This window comes from Epinephelus fuscoguttatus, linkage group LG8, assembly GCF_011397635.1.
Source record: "Epinephelus fuscoguttatus linkage group LG8, E.fuscoguttatus.final_Chr_v1".
NCBI lineage: Eukaryota > Metazoa > Chordata > Actinopteri > Perciformes > Serranidae > Epinephelus > Epinephelus fuscoguttatus.
Window position 1 is genome coordinate 29,348,251 of NC_064759.1, and position 22,183 is coordinate 29,370,433.

A 22,183-nucleotide genomic window follows, 5' to 3' on the forward strand; every position below is an offset into this window, starting at 1 on the left:
AATTTGCTCTTCATCCCAGGGTCTGACCTCTTTATTTACCTTTTTTTGCAGTGAGGAGGTGGCCCGACATGGCTTCACAGTCATTGTGGACATGCGTGGTTCTAAGTGGGACAGCATCAAGCCTCTGCTGAAGATCCTCCAGGAGTCTTTCCCATCTTGTATTCACGTTGCTCTCATCATCAAGCCAGACAACTTCTGGCAGAAGCAGAGGACCAACTTCGGGAGCTCCAAGTTTGAATTTGAGGTCAGTGACACTTAACATATTTCTGATACACAAAACTAAATACTTAAACATTTCTAGCCTGGTTTTGTTGTTGTGGATTTTGTGCATGAACCATTAGTATTATAGCCTCTTTTAACAGCACAGGTTTGCGATTATTTTTAATGTTTTCTTGGAGAGATGGAGATATTGGTTGTGCCTATTACATCAACATATTGCTTTATATTCTTACAGTTAACAATTTGTTGCAAAATATTAGAGTTCCAGATATTTTAGCATACCCATCGGTCTTAATTTATCAGCTCTAATTGGACTGCTGCTCAGTGACAGTGGCACTGTTCTATCCCGTGTGGGCATGTGGTGGTGGTATATTTAGTCCTGACCCAGTTACTATGGAAACATGATATATAGGACAGGCCGAAGCATTTTATCCCAACAGTAGTGAGTTGGGTTTGGACAAGCCATTTATTTTTATTTTTGCATTTTTTTAATGATGTCAAACATGTACTGCATGTGAGTATGCACAGTGATAAGCAGGTCATTGTTTTGGGTGCCTGGCTGCAAAGTTCTGAATCCAGGAAGTGATCAAGATGTGTACTCCTCTTTGTCATCCAGCACTGTTGAGCTTTTAAAATTACTGCTCATTATCCAGCAGTGCAAGATGACGTGTGTAGGTTCACACTTCCAAGTACAGCTACTCCTGTTTGTTTGTGTGTCTTAGTTTGCTGGCTGTTTAAAAAAAAGACTCCAGTTATTATAGCATCTATACAGGAGAGCACTCAGGCAGACTCCATCCTCAAATCTGACTGTATATTTTGCATCTACATTATGTTTCCCTTGCTCCAGTGAACCTCAGCAGTGTCTGTTTTTACTTCCTAAGAGTTTATGTCTTTGTATTTCCACCTTATTAACGATAACATAAGAGCTGCTTAAAATGTGTGGAATGTTTTTTTTTAGACACCCCACCTATCTAAACAGTAGACGTGGAGCCACTGACTGCACATTCTTTTCATATTAAGAGTGGGAAATATGTTGACAAGTTAACATGTGATTAGTTTGGAATATTGAGATGATGTTAACTCTGATGATGATGGTGATGAAATTGTGGTGATCTTTCTCTCTCTGTCTTCTTCTTATCCTCCTTTCCCAATCTTGTTCACTGCTTTTCTTTGCCTGCATTCACCCCTCTTTCATCCATTTCATTTGTCCTACATACACCCACCCACACCAGACGGTGATGGTATCCTTAGAGGGTTTATCTAAGATTGTGGACCCATCCCAGCTGACAGCCGACTTTGAGGGCAGCTTAGAGTACAACCATGATGATTGGATTGAGGTTTGGATACTTTCTCTTTTTGTCCTATTTTTTTGCTGTTTAGAAATCACACAAATAGATAACAGCCTTTTGACTTGAGACTTTTTGTGCTTAACTGAGAGCTCTGTTCCTCTCAGCAGGACTTCATCAGCAAGTCATGTCTTTTATTAATACTTTAGTGGTTCAAAAGTTCAGTAGTGTTTTAACTTTCATCCCAGGTGCGGCTGTCATTCGAGACCTTTGCCAGCGACGCAGCGCGAGCACTGGCACGCCTGGAGGAGCTCCAGGAAACCTTGTCCCAGCGCGATCTCCCGCGGGACCTGGAGGGGGCTCGGCGGCTCATGGAAGAACATGCAGCACTGAAGAAAAGAGCCACCAAGGCATCTGTGGAGGAGCTGGACACGCAGGGACGGAGGCTGCTACAAAGGCTACAGTTACAGACTGGTGGAGGTGGAAGCAGCAGTGAAAGCAGCTACGGTAACCGCAGTGGTGGAGCTAGTGGAGATTCCAATGACCATCATCACGGCTTACATGCGCACGCTGACGCACACAACCTGGTAGCTAAAGTGACGGGTTTGTTGGATAAGCTGCATGGGACACGCCAGAATCTGCAGCAGCTGTGGCACATGAGGAAACTGAAGCTGGACCAGTGTTTCCAGTTGCGTCTGTTTGAACAGGACGCAGAGAAGGTCAGTGCTATTCCATTCTAATCTCCATCTTATTTACATGATGACTGAAATCATGTAGACCTTAATTGTTTGCTCACTGCCTCCTCATGTTTCTACAACTGGCTTCTTCTGTGTTGATATATGCCAATGCTCAGTTTATTTCTTGATACATACTAGTATTTCAGGCTGCACAGGAGCTAATCTGATGCCTGAGCATACATGCATGCCAGTCTTAGGCGGGTATTTGAAAACATTACATTTATCCAGACGTTTAAGTCCTCAGATCAACTTTCATCCCAGTGTATCGCAGATTAGTGAGGCTGTGTATGTATATAGTATTACAAAAATTACAAAAACTACTGCCCAGTGTTTACAGAGGGTTAATGAACAATATCCTATTTTATTTATTTATTTATTTATTTGTTTGGTACCATAAGATTGAGCTCTGTGTGGTTATTTTTGTTTACTCCACCCCTATTTTAGGGCTTGGTCAGATATTATCTGATCTGTATGTTTATATGCATGGAAACAGAGAGGAAATGAAAGTGTGTGAGTGTGTGCTCGACAGCCTGTATGTGGTCAGTGTTTCAGAGAGTGTGATCTTGCGTGTCTGGAGCTGGGAAATGTAACAATATGAAACTGTACAGAGCTGGGGGCAAATTCAGAGGCCTGCTATGGAAAGTGTCAGAGCTGTAATTAAACACACCTTTTCCATAAGCCAAACATGAAGACAGAGGGACATAGAAAGGACACACACTATGCACACAGAGCTTGTTCTTTTGTTCGTACTTATTTCAGAGAAGCTTTAAGATGACTCCCCTGTAGAAGTCAGTGCAGTGATAAAAGGTTTGGTTAATTACAAACACCAAATAACACCCCTCTCTTTTTCTCACTGCTGTTGCTGTGAGTGAACACAACTTGGAAAGACCCTTTTCATTTGTCGTGTATTCTGTAAGACTAACTGCATTTTCTCCTCCTCTTCCGTGTGTAGATGTTCGACTGGATAATGCACAACAAGGGGCTTTTTCTCACCAGTTACACGGAGATCGGAGGGAACCACCAGCACGCTGTAGAGCTGCAGACCCAGCACAACCACTTTGCCATGAACTGCATGGTAAGACGTTGGCTTTGTCTCTAGCGTGTGCACACTCAGACACAGACGATGCCATCACAAACTATCATCATTACTGTCATTCACAGTAATAAGCTGAGGCCTCCCACCCTTCTACAACCAAGCACCTCTTCTTTTATCCCAAACCATCCTCTCCCGTGGGGCCAACACTCACAGTGGACTGATACTTTCTGTCTCCCTCATATTATTCAGCTGTTTTCCACTCTGCCTCAACTCTGCCCCCACTGTCATGTCTTGTCACAGTGCTGTTCCCATAATTGACCCATATTACCTCCCTGCCCCTCCCATAGCAGTGTGCTGCCCTCTGCTGCTCTGCTGCACAACCCGCCCTGCCCTCCTGCACCTTACTGTACTCTGCTGAGCTCTGCTGCAGACTAATAAATGTAGCTGAGGACATTGTACTGTGTGGACTCTGCAGTCTTACAGTGCTCTGCACTTATCAAAACCTTCAGCCCCTCATGGTCTTGCTCTTTAAAAATATACATCATCAATACCCGGCCCTTCCTGTTTGTGTTGGTCATCTGCCTGCCACAAAAGTAAAAATGCTCCAGTTCCTTTATATTGTCAGATTTATTATCACAATTCATCAGCACAAGCACTTAACCAAGCTTGAACAACTTGATAACTATCAATGTGTCAGCAAAGCAAATTTGTTGTTGACTGATATTGACTTCAAAACTATCACAACTAAAAACAAAACACAAACATGTTCAACCCATTACCTCTAATTTTATAAAATTTAAAAAAGAAAGTGTTTAATCACAGTTATTTAACTTTCACCATCATACAGACACTATTGTTGGTGTGACAAAAGTTTAGCAAAGGGGAGAGGGGCCCCTGGCCTTAATCCTCCCACTGACAGTGTCACTGGTGTTAGGAACCATGCTCAACAAGTTGTGTCAACATCAGGTCCCAGGGGCAGCTTTGGTGACCACCCAAAGCCAATTGTGTCAACACAGTGGGTCAAGATGAACAAATAACCCCTGAGAGTAGAAAAGACAGATGAAACTGCAGTTTAAACTCACACATATATTCATAACACACCGAAAACAAACACCCACACATACACACAGTCGGGTACACTCAGAGTGACCACCGCCCCCTCCACCCATTCTTCCACAGGAAGCAGCGTTTCCTTTTCCTGTTGCCTGCATGGCTGAATGGAAATACATAGTGTCAGGGTGTGTGTCATGTGTGTCTTTGTGCGTTGTTTGGAGATACTGTCTGTGCCCTCTTGTGTCTGTGTATGTTCCCAGTGTATGTGAAAATGTATGGGAGAGGTGAAACACAATTAACTGTACTGTACATGTGTTCCAGTTTCCACTGATGCCTAAACGTTGGCATTAGTGGTTTTAAAAGGTGTGTCGCTGCACGAAGATTGTTGTGTAATATTGAATTAGTGGTCATTGTTTTCACCATGGAAATTCATATGAGCATTATCAACTTAACATTGACAATATAAGCCAAAATGCTAATTGTGACTGTTTGCAATTATGTAGTTGAAAATGTGTCATGCACAATACAATAGATGGAGTTTTGTTGCTTTTATGGGAGCACATAACAAAGGCAGTTTGGGTTAAAAGATAAAGAGCTATAAGTTTTTTACCACAATTATTTTGCACTTAGTGAGATATATTCAGGGACTGCTCCCATGTCATGTTTGTGCTAATGAATTGGTCATATTTTTTGTTGAAGAGATGACTGAGAAAAAATATAAAAGCAGATTTTCTTGGCTTGGCTGGCAACATAGTTTCACAAATGACAAATATATATTAGTGGTCTTCGTTAAACTGTGCTGTATTTAGTTGGATAAATGTGTATACATTGATGACTTGTTAAAAAACAGGAATAAATGGCAGACAGGAAATATAATATTTCTCACCTGTACAGTAAATGGCACAAAACATTCCTAAAACAACTCTAAGAAATAATAAACAAATTAGAGAAAGGTTATGGATATATCATCTGAAGAAATGGTTATCCCGTTTGCTCCTATCGCAGGCCATTTCCTGCAGTGTGATTGTGATTGTGAAGATTGGGAAGTAGAGTGCAGTTTAAGGATGATGGGGTGATGTTACCCAGAGGGAACCTTTCTTTCATTTGCACCTATAAAGGCGAAAAAAAGTTGCTAGTTAAAATTTTCTCAATTTATACCGTCAAATTTTTCATACTGTATTTATAAGTGTACACAAGTGGACACACACAAACAGCCACACAAATCAGACAAATCTATTCCTCACCCCAAGCCCGTCACAATGCAGTGCAAACTGGTTAGACCCAGAGAAACAAACACTGTCGTCTGTGCTGGAAATGAGGTGAAATGTTCTAGAGATGTTTCTCAGATTGTCTGCAAAGACACAACAACAGTTGACATTGATGGGGATGGCATTTATAAAATGTTTGATGTGTTTCTTATTTTATTTATTTATTTTGCATGCTTTGGTAAAATGTAAACATTCTGTATTTCTAGTTGTCAACATGAATAATATATTCATTGAACACTAACCTAGTAACCCACTAACTAGTTCCCGGGTAACATTTTCCATATCCACTTTCAGGTCCTTACATGTTTTGGTATCTGTTATAAAAGATATGTAAATGGTTGTCAGTTTAGTTTCTCATGGAGGCCAAGTAGAATACACATTCACATTTGTATTTCATGTGTGCACATACGTTATTTAACCTTTTATCACCCACTGATAAGCCCCCTAGACACCAACACTTAGCAGAGCTTTCACAGACAGCTAGTAGAATGAAAATTAATGTAAATAATTATTAATATGTGTACTTCAAGACTCATAGCCAAACTTTTGCTAACCATGGTCGTTAAAAAAACAAACAAACACAGGAAATCCCTTTTAAACAAATATTTGCAGCAAAGCAGTCTGGCAGTCCTACAGTGTAATAAAACCTTGAACATTTTGGGCTCTAGTTTCCCGGCGTGGCGCAGGGTGGCGAACCCCGCGCAGAGCTAGTTTCGAGCAGCGCAACCCGAGGCGCACTCAGTTTGGTAGTTTGGCAGACCGAGGTGCGCTGAGATGGGTGTGGCGGCGCAGCAGGGGGAGGTGTCAACAGATCCCACACGTCACCAAAACCTCACAGGCAGGTTTCCAGAATGTCAGGCGCATTAACAATGCAGTAAATACCCCAAAAACCACTATTCAATGCAACTATCTGCAATCAGCACATAAATGTATCTCTATATCGACTGTCCCGTCACATCTGATGTCAGATCAAAGGGGATTGGCACCGTTTGTCACGTTTGGCACGTGTAATGGAAACCCAACCTGATTTGATTAACACAGCTGCAAACTATTGAGTTCACATCCCTCTCAGCCAACCACAAACAGCCACAGCATCCGATAGGGAGTATATATTCAGCATCTGTCATCTTAGAAAAGTCAAAAGAAAAGAAACAGAGTGAGACTGCGAGAGAGAAAGAGAGAGTGTGCGCACGCGCGAACAAGAGAAACGCAACATTGATTTACAGTTGTGGTGACCTCCTCCCAGGCTACCTTTGCATCATCAGCCCGTGGAGGTCTGCTCGCAGTTCCGTATATTGGGACACTGCGAGCTTGGACCTCCTGGACCAAAACATCAGTTTCCTCCTGGGAGAAGTTTGGCCGTCTGACGCTGCTGCTCTCTTCTGCCATGGCGAATTGAGTAAACTCTCATTACGCCTTCGCGCGGCGCATTTAAGGGCGAGGAGAGGGGCTCATTTGATTGGTGTGATGTGTGTAAAACCCACTCCACACCTTCTCTCCTCCCTCTTTCTGACTTGGGCAGGTAGGAGGGACCGAGGTGGGAAAGAGGAGTAGCTGTGCCAGGCACACGGTGTGCCAAACTTGCAAAATCCGCCTGGCCACACCCAGTTGGCAAAACGCAGGTGCGCTGCGCCTCCGCCTTGCCTGGTCTGTGAAACTAGAGCCCTTTATGTCCAAATTTCAAAGGCTCTAATGATCAAAAATGGTCCATTTGTCATAAATTGGGTGAATCTACCCAAAAAGGCGTATGTTAAAGGGTTACACATCAATACAAGACATTACAAGATCACCCTAAGCAAGCTAAATTGGTGCCATATATAAATACAGTGTAAAATGTATGCAGTACACCTTTTTTCTAGATTTTTTCCACATCTTTTTTAACTCCAGGGGAAATATAAGCTGCATCTTTCAGGTTGTGATTTCATTAAAGAAAGTTCAGACTTACAGTGGAAGATCAGACCAAGCAGCCCTCCGAGTAACAGAATACACAGCAACAACAAGCACACTGTAGTAAGCCTGAGGAAGTCTACTCAGAAGATAAGATATTATTATTGTAATTTACAAGTATGATATGCCATTGCTTTGCATGTCAGCATTTTCTGTATTTACAGTATTTGAATTTGAGTTTGTACCTTACCTAATTCGGATGTTCTTTGCTCTCTTTTTTGATTCGTTGGAGGGCGTCTGATAGTGATGTATCTATCGGTCAGAGGGATAGAAGGTTGTCCAGGGGTCGGATTTGGGGTGTTCTGCAGTTGTCTTTTAGTTGCAAGTGTCTCTTTCTTCATCTCTTTTAGCTTCTGTCCTCTTGGATCATGGCCTGCTTCATGACCAAATGTACCCTCATTTTCATAAATGTCGTCAGGTCCCGACCATTGTTCAGCATCCATTGTCATGTATTCATCATCTGCTGCTGCAGTCGCCTCCATCATTAAATTGTGTCTCTATCCGTCTATCTTTGCAACTGTGTTATGTATACGCAAACACACCTTAACACCACACCTTACACATAACTGTTAATGCTAATGAACTTTTTTAGCTCCACCTCTTGCCAATCTCAGCTTACACAATTACATCTTGCGTATGTAACCATAAACTGAACTCTAAAAAGACTGAATCATCTGAAAATAGAGATGCAGGTTTAACTCCTGGCAATGATGCCATTGATAGGTATATAATAGAAGGCTTGGTTATGATCTGTAGTGGCTGAAGTCCCTGGCAGGAGGTGTTATAATGACCTTTTGGAGATTTCACTCATATAATGCCTACAAAAGCAATCATCAAACTTAGTTGTGTTGGAGCTAATTTCAGTAGCAAATAGTAATAGATCACAGAAACAACAAAACACGCTACATTTGTGCACAATACAAGTGACACAGTCTATACAGATGATCATTTTAGCACCTCAACATGTGAAGTGGAAATATGGGAAAACACTGGAACAGCCCTGGGGGCATGGAGATGATTTGCCTTCAATTTGTATACTGAAGGTATTTTGTAGAGTGGGAATAGAATAGCAGAAGTAGGTGCTGTGAGATAAATAGTCTACCAGTGAACAGTTGGAATTATTCAAAGCTGTGGTTTACATTGTTTGGATGGCTTGTCATTGCTTAGCATGGGAACTGGACTGATGTGGCAAAGCAGTGTGTCAAACTTAAGTTCAAAACCTGAAGACTGAATTTTGAACATTTGAACAACGGTCTCAAGAACAAAAACATCATCATGTTGTGCCTTTTCTGACGTGTTGTGTAGTATTAATTCACATATCCAGCAAAGGTGGAGTTTATAGAGGGATTTTTGGTATTGTGCATATTTAGGAGATGTGAATGACTGTATGAATCTGGATGCTCAGGGCTCAAAGTAAATACAGTGGACTAGAAACCAAATACAGAGATAGAGCTTGGGTCTCGTCATTGCCCTTTTCTGTATGGATGAATTCATGTCTGCCCTCCCCCTTATCCTGCTCACTCTCTCACTTGCCTCATACTCTCATCAGTTTTGAGTTAGGAATACCTTCTTCCTATCTCTGCCTTCCCCCTTTCCGTCCATCAGTTTAGGATTAAAGCTTTACCACCCAGTGTGTTCGAGTTGTCCGGACTGTTATTTAATCTAATTCATAATGTCCTACAGATGGCTCAAAGGCCTTCAGGCTTATTGGTTGTGACTCTGGAACTCTGTTCTCCCTTTCTGCCCCAGTCCCCTCCTCCCCTGTATGTGTGTATGTGTATGTGCATGCATGGATGGGTGTTCATTCTCTTTCAAGTCTTTTTGTGCATGTGTCCTTTCCAAAATACCCCATAGTTTTCTCTAATACCACATAAGATCTATAGTAGCAGCCAGTTGCAGTAGTGCAGAACTTTTCGTTTGTGTATCATAACTCACCTACTGCTTTGTATTCGAGGGCTGTTGGATTCCCTTGATTTCTCATGTGAGCCATACTTTTAAGCACGCCATTTTCTCTATTATCCTGGAGCCAACATCAGACTTAATCTAGTGCTTTTATGTCCCAGTGCCAAGATTTTCCTGGATTTTGGACAGTGGAGAATGTCTCTGCTTGGTTTCCATGCAAAAACTCCTACAAGTAAAAGTGAAGCAACTCCAAACCATCTCCAAACCCTGATTATGTCAGAAAAAGACACCTTCAGAAATCATCTCAAAGCCTCATACGAAACAAAGCACCAACCCAGTGTCTGCAGCTTTGATGAAAACTCATCATTTTTGTTGCTTGAATCACCCCACCTCTGTCTGAGGGCTGTAGCTGGTGTTTGGTTCATCTCTCCTCCCCGTTGTGATTGAAACAAGCAAACTAAGAGCCATAATAGGCTTCAGGAGCAGTAATTGAATAGAATAATAACAGGCTGTTAACACAGTTGTTAATTAGCGTTTGCTGATCCGTGTCTATCTACACAAAACAGCTTGGAGCCCATATATTAAAAAAGACGGGAAGATAGGAGGCAAATGGGTTTCTTTTCATTATTCACATGGGGTATGCCTCCCAAGTGAATGACTTTTTAATGTCCACAAGGGTGTGTGTGTGTGTGTCTATGTGAGTGTGTGTGTGGGAAGGGGTAGCTTATGACAAGGGTGAATCATATATTGACTTTTATTTTCTCTAATATTACTCACTGTGTATGTAATTATAATTGTGGCTACTATATTTCACTTCCACATTTTGATTGCTTCATAGAAATAGAAGCAATCTTGGTTGTTTGAAGACATGGTGTCAGTTTCATGCATCATGGCACCCAAAATTAAAGCACAACAATATTTAAACTGGCAGCCTGCTAATTTACCCAAATATTAACATTAAAAACAACAGCACTGGTTATATGAGTCAGTTTTCCTTTGATGGCGCACATTAGTATTCACTGACTGTCTCTCTATGTTAAGGATAATTAAACAAATTTGATCCTGTATTTAATTAAATTAAAACTAATTAATTTTGACATGTTTTTTAATCCGTGCCATCTTGCTTCTCTACCTCTGCCTTAAACACAGAATGTGTATGTGAACATCAATCGGATCATGTCAGTTGGGAACCGGCTCCTGGAGTCGGGCCACTACGCCTCCCAGCAGATCCAGCAGATCTCAGGACAGCTGGAGCAGGAGTGGAAGGCCTTCGCTGCAGCACTGGACGAACGCAGCACCCTGCTGGAGATGTCTGCCAGCTTCCACCAGAAAGCAGACCAGGTACAGACACGTAACAGTGACAGACACACAGAAAATCAAGCACAGTTCAAATGATGACAGATGTCGACTTGTACACACATGCATGTTATAATAAATGTGCATTTTTTGTTTAATGATATGCACAGAAGCACATCTACATATCCACCTAACTGCATATTTTAGTTTGTACATACCTACAGTACATACTGTGTAAATAAGAGGTAGAATGGAGCGTATTCGATCTTTTGCAGTTTGTTAGAGCCTGACAAGAGTTTCTGTCATTTGTGCCAAACCTTATGATAGTTTCATATGTTAGAAAAATATTTTTAAAGAGGAAGAGTAATAGGGAAAAAAATGGCTCCATTACAATTTACATGCACTGGGGTTGCCTTTTCCCTAATAGACCATTTAAATGATCAATAATGCTTTCTATTGTTTTGCTTTCGGTTGCAGTAACAACACATTAGTTAGTTGTTGATTCCTATTGTTTGCTGAGCGGCCTCTTTTCTGCACAGTCTTAAATGCTTTTGTTGTCAATATCAGTGGACAGAGATGCATCACAGACATGACGCTGCATGTTTTCATTATATATTTGTGGCAAAATAATCTTTGCTCTTGGTTTGTTTAGTTGCTCTGATAAAAAGAATGTTTTCCATCCAGAGCCGAAGCCTAGAGTCAAGCTCCAGAGACACACATTTCCTTTCACTCCTTAATAAAACAGAATAATAACTTTTCAATCACTATTTTATCAAAGCTTTCTACAGAGCTTTCTGCTCTGCTGTTGCTTTTTTTTCTTTGTTGAACTTTCCCCCTCTCTTGCTTCAATCTCTCTGGTTCTCTATCCTTGTCAGCCTTCCTGCTTCCAACCATAACAGTGTGGATGCCAAACCTTTTGCTTAGCTGACAGCCAATCAAGAGCCATCCTAATGCAGAGTCATTGTTTTTCTTTGTTTCCACTGGCTTATGTGTGGTGTTCAATAGGGGAAAAGTCTGAACTGTGCATACATAGGAGTAGCCGTGTGTTAGTGTCCGAAAAATACAAGATCACGTACTGCATATATGTAGATGTTAAATATTTAGTCAGTTGTCACTACACAATGAAAACTGTCATTTGTCATTATAGTAACAATTTTAAAATGTCAACTAAATAGTAAAGTTCCTCTGCTTTTAGCAAGGGTCACTACTACTTGAGTATAAAAGCCCCATCATACATACACAATGGATACTGTATTTTACACACCAGATAGTATGCAGTAGTATGTATTGTAGTTTACTGTACAATAACAGTTCCAACAGAGACAGCTCAAGTTTGAGAACGGATAAATCAAATACTTGATGGCCATGTACATCTCATATCATTGTGCATTTTGACAAACACTATGTTAATAACATATGTATGATATAATGTTTAAGTCTTTATATCACTATCCTGTGTGTTCTCTTCCCAGTACATGACTAAAGTAGAGCCATGGTGTAAGGCATGTGGCGAAGGAGAGCTGCCCTCTGAACTTCAGGATCTGGAAGACACAATCCACCATCACCAGGGACTCTATGAACACATCACCACTGCATACTCTGAGGTCCGTTCTCAAAAGTATACAAAGAAGAGCATGCAAAACACAATATGCAAATATTAATTTCATTTCCACAGTGGACAAAATAGAGCTGACAATTATCCAAATCATGCTTTTCAGAATATACATGCGTCTTTATTACAATACACTTCAAAGTCTACAGTAACAATTCTTTTCATGATCCATCCGTTTGTGTTTGAGTTTTATTTATTTACGTAAGTTCAAATCTAACAAATAACATGAAACCAACAGTAAAAGTTATTGGATGGAGATGGAAAAAAGCGTTTTTTGTTTTTGTTTTCTCAGTTTTTTTGGTAAATAATATAAAAACAATATACCTATGACATGAAAAAATGTACACAAAATGCAGGTTACAGTCCTTTTAAAAAATGTTTTTCAAATTGAACCAAATATGAAAAGTAGTAATCAGTAGTTAGTATCCTTGTATCTTACTGAAAATTGACCTCAGTTAGTGAAATGTTTTTGAAAATAGAGATGAGATGACTGTGCTGTTCAGTCTGAATGAACCTGTTTTCCAGTTTTGTTTTGTTTTTACTGTCTTAATGTGTAACCTCGTCATCTTTTCATTGAGGAATATAGCCGTAAATACTTGAAACATTTCATTATTTCCAAATGAGATACCTGAGAATTTTTGCCATATTGTCAAATGACACATCATCGCCTTTTACAGGTAAGCCAGGATGGGAAATCTCTTTTGGACAAACTACAGCGACCTTTGACCCCAGGAAGCGCTGACTCATTGATGGCGTCGGCCAACTACTCCAAAGCTGTGCACCACGTCCTTGACATCATCCATGAGGTGCTGCATCACCAGAGGCAGCTGGAAAACATCTGGCAGCATCGCAAAGTCCGCCTGCACCAACGGCTGCAGCTGTGTGTCTTCCAGCAGGACGTACAGCAAGTAAGAGACACGTACAGATAAACATAGCACAGTCCCCCCACAACGAGACCTGCAGCTTTGTGGGTTTCAGCAGGTTTTGTTATGCTCATGTGGGCCGACGTGCACACTCACGCGTACACATGTACATCTAAGACTATAGCTAGTCCATTAAGTAATGTAAAGCAGTACCAGTGTGCACACATATCCTCCCAAACATTTTACTTTAATTAATCAACTTATTGAGCTTTTTACAAGATATAATCAAGAATAGAAAATGTTCAAACATAAGGCAAAAATAAAAGCAACAAAGCGTACATTTGGTGTTGCTGTCGTATTATTTTAAGATTTTCTTAAAGATCTGAGAAATGTTTGTTGTTTTGCAGAGGGATATTCTGCAAACATTCAACACTGGATAGCAGAGGGTGTGATTTTAAGATGTGCTATAATCAGCTTGAGCTTCCTTAAAGCATTTTCTCACTTCCTCCTGGGGTTTTTAAGTGAGTTTCTATCGCTCTTTGTGACTGTCTGTATGGCAGAGCGCTTCGATCAAAATTACTGAGTTGGTGTATAGTGTCATCTCTGTGTTCCTACCCTTTGGGCATGAACTCTTCTCTGCTGCTCTGCCTCTCTGCCCCCTCCCCCCTTCTCTCCCTCCCTCCCTCCTTCTCTGACTTGCTGTATCTCTGCACTTCTGTCTTTCCCCTCTTCCATCCACTCTTTCATCACCCTTTTCTCTTGGTAGTGGTTTCCATGGTGATGCAATTTACTGTCACATAAAGTGTCGAGGGCATTGCGCACGTGTTTGTATGCGTTTGTCCCATCAAAATATTCTCTCAGAGACCTTGAAAGCGTCGTGAAAATCCCTTTCATTACCCCACATAGAAACAGATGAAGTATGGCCATCTGTTTAATAGATAATAAGGTAATTATGTGCAAAGATTTACAGCTAATCTCGTCCACAGTGGAAATGTTGACACTTTGCACTGCTCTGGATTTCCTATTAGGCAAAACTTAATTGTCCACACTTGTGTAATTTAAACATGACAGACTGCAGATGGGGAAAAAGAGTAAAGAAGGGTGGGTGGGGTGGGTGGGAGCAGAGAGCAAGACAGAGGGGCGAGGGCGAGAGAGATGACAGCTGTAGGCTACTGTACTGCTAATGTGATCTTAACACAGTCATGCCAGTCAATTGCACCCCCTACTGTTTGGAAATGTACACTGCAATCTCAATGTACTGTAATGCGTAAGTGCGTGTAATAAAACTATGTGCATGCACTGTATTTGTGTTTGTGTGTTCAAGGTGCTGGACTGGATAGAAAACCATGGCGAGGCCTTCCTCAGTAAACACACTGGAGTTGGGAAGTCTTTACACAGAGCCAGGGCTCTGCAGAAGAGACATGAAGACTTTGAAGAGGTTGCTCAGGTTAGTTATAAGTCGTATAACTAACCGTAATCTTGTGATATGCTCTTTCCTCTAGGCCTCAAATGTGCATTTAAAAAAAATGCATGTCTAAGGCAAAAAGTTTTACTTCAGAAAGAAAGAAATGCTTACTAAAATGATCAAGATTTGACATTGCTGTATTGTCCTAGACCAATACAAATCTTATAAACTAAAGAGCAGTTGGCCACAACAGTCAAGCCTACTGTACTCTCATTTTAAATATGCTTTATGTTAACGTTTCAGAACACCTACACCAACGCTGACAAGTTGCTAGAGGCAGCAGAGCAGCTGGCCCAGACCGGAGAGTGTGACCCAGAGGAAATTTACCAGGCTGCCCACCAGCTCGAAGATCGAATCCAGGACTTTGTGCGACGTGTCGAGCAGCGTAAAGTCCTGCTAGACATGTCTGTTGCCTTCCACACACATGTCAAAGAGGTGTGTCCTCTCCTCTCCTCTCCTCTCCTCTCCATGTCCACATGACTGAATTGGTTTATCATATTTCTGTAGCAGAACATGCAGTTAAAATGCTTTCAACTATGCAGGATTGATCATAATTTGTTTTTACATTTGACATTATAATTTAGGCTACAATGCCTAACTGTGATGAAGTTTATCACATTTTATGTCAAATGGGCCACACGCATATAAATAATTTTGCTTTATATACCGCATGCTTCAGGAGTTATGACCAAAATTTAAAGTGCCTTACACATCTGTGTGTTTGTGTTTGAGTGCGCGTGTGCTCCTGCAAGTCACCACGGTGTTCCTCTCCAAACATCTGTGCTTTCCCTTCTGTAGTGCGCTTGTGTTTACAAAAATTAAAGGCAATCTGCCTCAAATTGCCTTCTACCTCACTGTGATCATGACAATTATCCCTCTATCTTTCCTTATTATTATTTACCTCATTCCTTAGAAAATAAATAAAGAACACACAAACTATGTAGGACAGGGAAGGGATCTATATATGCTGTGTGGCTGTGGTGCGTATCATGGCACCACTCCTTTAATTCCTCTCACTGTTGTATGATAATGTGAAAGTCATACACTGCACGTCTTTGACTGTCAGAATTAACCTGTGCTCTGCATGTGTTAACACTACATCCTGTTTACATAGACTCACAGAGACAGTCAGAGCCACGGTGTTATTAATGAAGCTAGTCTTTAATGTCCATATGGACTAATCTCCTTCATCCCATCTGTCAGCTCACACTGGTGCAGGTCACTCTGTGTGTGTGTGTGTGTGTGTGTGTGTGTGTGTGTGTGTGTGTGTGTGTGTGTGTGTGTGTGTGCCGTCGTGTGTGTGTGCCTTCGTGTGTGTGCCTGCACGTGCATGTCCTCCTGTGTGTGTACATGAGTGCACACATGAATGTTTCCAACTTTCCTGCCCATCACCTCTCCTAGTTCTGTAGAAGCCTTTGGATGTAGTCCAGCATGTTGAAAGGCAACAAATGGTCCACTGTGGAGACAGAGCATGAACTACATTGAGAAAGAGGGGATTCATCTGCACTGATATTCATGAAGCACACAGATGAAGTCACTCCACTCCAAAAGGCTTTATCTTGTAGTGATTCAATATTGCTATTAAATTTACGTTAGTATCAAAAAGGGAAGGGGCAGACCACTGGATGCTAACTGGCATTTGTATATATGGTTGCCAAATGACACTGTCTATATCTATGTAGATGTCAGGTATAATGTAAGATACTGTATGATACTAAGTGGACAATGGTAACAATACCAAAAGCAGACGTGTTTTTGAGTAGGCAGTGTGGGTGTTAGACAAACCACGGGTGCCAAGGTCTCTCTCCTGCAGCCTGGATGTTATGCCAGGGCTTTAGTACACTGAGCCAATTCACCCAGATGGCTAATCTGTTACAAAGATGACCATTCACAAAACACCAGCTTTGAGCAGAACTGGTTGGATTTAATTTCTGTCTCCCATCTTCTGTCCGTCCATTTGGCAGCTTGTCTATCGATTCCCTACATCTGTGTTTAACTCACAGTGCTCTGTGTATCTGCCCCGCCCCCTTCAGCATGTGTTTTCTGTTCGCAACAGGACTGCTCAGTTTGCTTCCTGTTTTTTTTTTTTTTTTTTTTTAAACTTCATCTCTTGGAGGTTGGTCCATTTTAACTGGCTTGCCTTTCCTGTCAATCACTGTTAGCTGTGGACGTGGTTGGAGGAGCTTCAGAAGGAGCTGCTGGATGATGTGTATGCAGAGTCGGTTGAAGCGGTGCAGGACCTGATCAAGCGTTTCGGGCAGCAACAGCAAACCACCCTGCAGGCGACTGTAAATGTCATCAAGGAGGGAGAGGACCTCATACAACAGCTCAGGTGACAGTTATTGATAATACATGCTACACTAATGTAAGCATATGTTAATATATAATATACTCCTGCAGTCGTGCAGTACATCAACACATACAGTTTTATCCAGAATAGTTTAGAGTGACGACATTACAACATCATTCCTGTATAACTCACAATAACAACTTCCTACATACCAAACTAAGGAATGCAAAGCCCAAGGCCTGATTTGACATTTTTATCTGTGATCATTAGACAATCATGTGGTAGTGGGGAGAAAGGCACAGAAATACTAAGGCTAAAGAGAAAGATAGAAGGGATTTTCCTCAACAAACTCAGTAAACTGAGCAAAGGAGAGATGAAATTATTCAAAAGAACGTTTAGTTTTCTTTGACTTTCTCAGGGATGTTACCACAATAACTTGGAGCCACATCCCTGACCATAAATACCCTCTCAATCCCCTGCGTTTGACCTCTCTCCGCAGAGACTCGGCCATCTCGAGCAACAAGACTCCCCACAACAGCTCCATGGCCCACATCGAGAGCGTGCTGCAGCAGCTGGACGAGGCCCAGGGCCAGATGGAGGAGCTGTTCCAAGAAAGGAAGATCAAACTGGAGCTCTTCCTCCAGCTCCGCATCTTTGAGAGGGACGCCATTGATGTGAGTAGGCAGGAGATGGAGGCTTGGTGCATGATGAATATTTATTTTTTGCTTTATCCTGCTATGTTTAGGCAAACGTGTGAGCAAGCAGATGAAGTAGAGCAGTAGGAGATGGTGTTTGAGGGCGGCACAGGATCGAGAGAGCAAGAAGGGGGTGATAGTGTAAGGAGCATATGGGCTTGCATGTACAATATCTGAGGGGAGAGGGTTTGCAAGAGAGCTTCACTAATGAGCTTGAAAAACATCAGAGGTGGACCAGAATTTATAAACTTACATATTGAAAGAAGGTGGTAGATGAAAGGCAGAAATGGAGGTGTAAAGCAGAGCGCTAAGGTGTTTATGGACATCAAGACGAAGAAGGGATGTGAAATCAAAAGTGCAGAAAATGTTACAAGTTGATTAAAAGGGAACAGCAGATATAAATGTTCAATATGAAACCTTTTATTTTTAATTACTGGCTTTTTTCCCCTTCAATGCAAAAAGATCAGTTACATTTGGCAAGGGACACACGGGAAAACCAAAATGACTGTGACTCTGAGCTGATGGACTGTTACACAGTAAAAGCGAAGTTCAGTCCTGCAGTGAGGATTCCTGCTGGTTCAAAGCTTGGTTGAATTCACAGCGATACTCTCACATGTGCTACATTAAAAAAGTATTTAGTTCCACTTGACGCATCTCATCCACTGACTCATTCCTATTTGGTTTCCCCTTCCCCAACCAGCAATCGGCGGCATTGTATCCGCTAATTCCTAAACGCCCCACTGTGAGAGCAAATGCTTTTCTCAGCTGGTGCTCAAAAATGATAACTGCTCTTTTAAATATGTTTTATTATGTTACTTGTGATGTTTATCACGGCTGTCAAATCAGATTTGTTAAAACATTCTATGTTGACAGATGAATTACGCTCAGTTACTTTGGAAGAAAAGGCTTACAGCAAAGATATAGGTTTTTATTCATGAGGATAGTGTAAGTAAAAAAATGGAAAGTAGGTGTCTGTGTATAAAATAGTTTTAATCACATTACTAGTGTGATGTAAGTACAGCTTATTAAGCCTCACCAGGGGCATTGCTGTAGGGACAGCAGTGTCTGTGTGTCAGCATATCTTGTCAATGGATAATCACCTGCATGTTTATGATATAGATTCAATGATGAAGTTATATATTTTGGGCAGGGCAACACAATGGTTTGACTTCCAGGTGTGAGAAAGAATAGTATCAATAACATTGTGAACACTGTGCTACATTACAGAGAAATACAAAACTGTACTAATGAACCTTCATTAATATAGGCCTATATTTTATCTACAAGTGCATGTCACACACTGAGCGAGCCGCCTGTTAATGACGCTTTCTGCAAAGCAGTAATGATTGTGCTAAGTGGCTAATGGGCATGTAGCTACTTACATGTTTCAGATGATACGTCATGTTTTTAGTTGACGAATGAAGCGTTTACATATCACCTTGGGTTTGTCCTTCAACTTCTCAAAATGATCCCACACTTTGGATTTCCTGCCTGACATGTTATTAACTAGCCTGTGGAATAACCGCAGGTACCAGCCCTGGAAATCTGAGGCCATACACATGCTGTGCCTTTAACCGCGTGGAAAATGTAAGGTCGGGCACTGGGCACTACTCTTGTGCCTTTTTTTGTGCCAGCTTTCAAGAGCATGGCGACAGGTTGCGTCTGAGGTTCCTAAGCAACCTTAACAAGCATTGTATAGCCTATTTCCCAGAAATCCTGAGTGCAGAGCTGATCATCTTCCAGGTGCTGTTTATAAGTGTGTAGGCCTATCGTCCTTGGGACAGATGTAAAGCTCTGGGTAGCCCTGCACTAAAGCGATCAACTTTTCCATATTTACCGGACTGAATATTTACAGAAGAAGGGAAGGATATCTGTTGGTTGTGATTGGTTTGTAATGCGACTCCTGTTTGACTGCTGAGCGTGGTCTCTTCCTGTGTCTGTCCTTTCAAATTAAATTCCCAGATGGTCCGGTCACATAGGTTAAGATTTATATTGTTTCACCGTTTTTTGTTTTTTGTTTTTTTCTGCGACTAAGCGACCAATGAAATCTTGCTGACTAATGGCCTTCTGGTTGACTAACGTTTGGTCAACTGTTAGGGGGCAGCCCCGAATTCTAATGAGTTAAGTTTACCCTGACTTTTCCACTAAGGCCACCGTGATGTTCACATTTGTGGTTTTGAGTGAAATGTCTCAACAAGTACAGGCTGGATTGCCATGAAATTTATTAGACATTTATGTCCCCCTCAGGATGAATTGTTGTCACTTTGACGACCCCTTGACTGTTAACATTAGTTTTGTCCAATACTTTGTTTTATACAGTAATTGCAAAACAAATGACATCCTCATCAGGCTCAGCTGTAGTTTTTGTTTAGTTCCAATTAGCTAATGTTAGTATGCTAACTCACTAAACAAGATGTGCTAACATGTAGCATTTGGAGCAACATTTGGTTTAACTGCTTTAGTATAGCCTCGCAGAGCTGTTTGCATGGCTTTAGTCTCTTTTAATGATGTGTTTTTAAATGCACAAAATCAAAGTCAGAACTTTAAGTTAAATGTTGTAATTCGTGTCAAACCTGATTGTACGGAAGTAATTTTAGGCTAAGATCCTTTTGTTTTTGTTCATGATTAGATGATTATGTAATAATTGTTATGTTTCAATTTTTATTTACAGCATAGTCTTAACCTTTCCTGCTTGTGAGCTGGATTTTCTAGACACAAAAAAACCTATTATCTGCACTCTGTGCACGATGTGGAAGTATGTGGTGTTTTATTACACGTCTGCTCATGAGTTAATTCTCCTCCACTGTGCGCTGATAGAAGTTCTGCGGTTGGTTTCGAGCCTTTTATGTCTGTATTGTAAAGTCCAAGAGAACAGATAAGTCTCGCATTAGCTCTGCATGTCAAGTCAGGGAATGGTGGTGAATCTGCTAATCTCTCATGTTGAGCACTGAAGCACGCCCACACATACACACACATAGACAAAGGATTAATATGACACAGTGCTGGAGCATGGAGATGGGTGGAGGAGAGATTGTCTCCCTCCACTCCCAACCCCAAAACACACACACACACACACACACACACACACACACACACACACACACACACACTGTGACACTCCCTCCTGGCTTGATTGGGGGTGTGTGAGTTCGAGGTGAGAGCATGGGTTGAGGTGAGACATGCACTTGTCTCACAGTGCTTTCTTGTCTGACGATAAGCTCTGTATCAGTGCACACCACAGAGAAGGAAAAAAAAAACGTGGTCAAAGAGGAGAATTATCTCCTCTGTTAGTTAGTTTCCACAGTGTTAGTAGATGAGGGAGATGGTCTTTTTGCACACAGAGGGCATTTTACTCAACTGTAAGAGGAGAGGAGAGCAGAGTGCAAATGAGTGCTTGGTAAGTTTCTACTTTTTTGCAAGAGTGGTTAGAGGGGGTATTTTATTATTCTGTTATAAAAGTGTTTGATAAGATTGCTCTGTATGGCAGCCAAGAAAGCCATGTGTCTATACAGAGGAGGTTTTAAAGGGGAATTTGTATCCAAATTCCTGGAGTACCCTGTCATAAGTCAAGCATGCTTTTCTACATGAACAGAGAATCTTTACTGCAGAAGAGGTTTACCCTCCTTTTCACATAAACATGTTAAATTATAGAAAATGTTAAAAGCCAAATGGCCTCTGGTTCCTTATTCATTTTGTCTGTGAGGAAAACCCACTGTAGTCGCACACACTGGGACTTTTTCTGTGCTGGTACCAACGAGAGGATCCAAAAGAAATATTGTCCATGGTAAAACTGCAGCTTAGTGACAGCTGGTGTTTGGAGGTAAACTTGAGAGTAAACACTGGTAGCTGTTTGGTTCCCTGTGACTCAGACTCCATTGTCCGTATCATGAGAATTAGAGTGAAGCACAGTTTATCCTACTCAAAGAAACCAAGTGGAAGAGAGAAATTATAAGAGACAGCAAACAAAGACTTACTGAGATTTTGTTTTGTTAGTGACAGTATAAATGGACTCATTGTTTCTAATTGCTAAAGTGTTATTACTGAGAACAGTTTTCACTGTACACTTAAAACAGAATTTTCTGTTTGCATTTGATATGTCCTGACTTTTAGGAGCAGTTGGCAGCTACTCCCTGGTTTTCTGTAAATGTTGCGTATGACAAATAGCATACTCATGTAGTCAGCCTGCAGTAAATTGTTGTTGCTGAGATGCAGCACCGTCCTTTGCCAAGTTTTACATTTTATATACTGTCGCGGTGCAATGAATCAAACCTCTGTCTGTTGCACCTCTGGAGTTCTACACAGTACATCAACAGGACTGTATGAGTTCTCTAGCTGGGTGAAGAACCTGAGAGATAGAGGACATTAAAAATAGCATGGCCTGAGAGGATCATGTTCTTATAAAGGTATTCAGTTTCATGTTAAGAATCTTTTTACCCACCAACTGTGTTTCTATCTGATAGTAGCCAAGTTTACAGACATGCAAACATATCAATGTTTTTTTTCTGTCCCACAGA

At 41.2% G+C, this 22,183-nt stretch overlaps 1 protein-coding gene across 5 annotated transcripts in view; it reads left to right on the top strand.

Annotated features, from left to right (window-relative positions):
- triob (trio Rho guanine nucleotide exchange factor b) overlaps positions 1-22,183 on the top strand; it is a 131,956-nt gene that overhangs the window by 61,284 nt on the left and 48,489 nt on the right. For all 5 annotated transcript variants that reach the window (XM_049584939.1, XM_049584938.1, XM_049584942.1 and 2 more), the window contains 11 exons: positions 52-244; positions 1,452-1,556; positions 1,754-2,224; positions 3,195-3,317; positions 10,598-10,789; positions 12,217-12,348; positions 13,034-13,264; positions 14,544-14,666; positions 14,928-15,119; positions 16,847-17,016; positions 17,474-17,648. In XM_049584939.1, the coding sequence (XP_049440896.1) occupies positions 52-244; positions 1,452-1,556; positions 1,754-2,224; positions 3,195-3,317; positions 10,598-10,789; positions 12,217-12,348; positions 13,034-13,264; positions 14,544-14,666; positions 14,928-15,119; positions 16,847-17,016; positions 17,474-17,648 (2,107 nt within the window). The remainder of the gene's footprint in view (positions 1-51; positions 245-1,451; positions 1,557-1,753; positions 2,225-3,194; positions 3,318-10,597; positions 10,790-12,216; positions 12,349-13,033; positions 13,265-14,543; positions 14,667-14,927; positions 15,120-16,846; positions 17,017-17,473; positions 17,649-22,183) is intronic.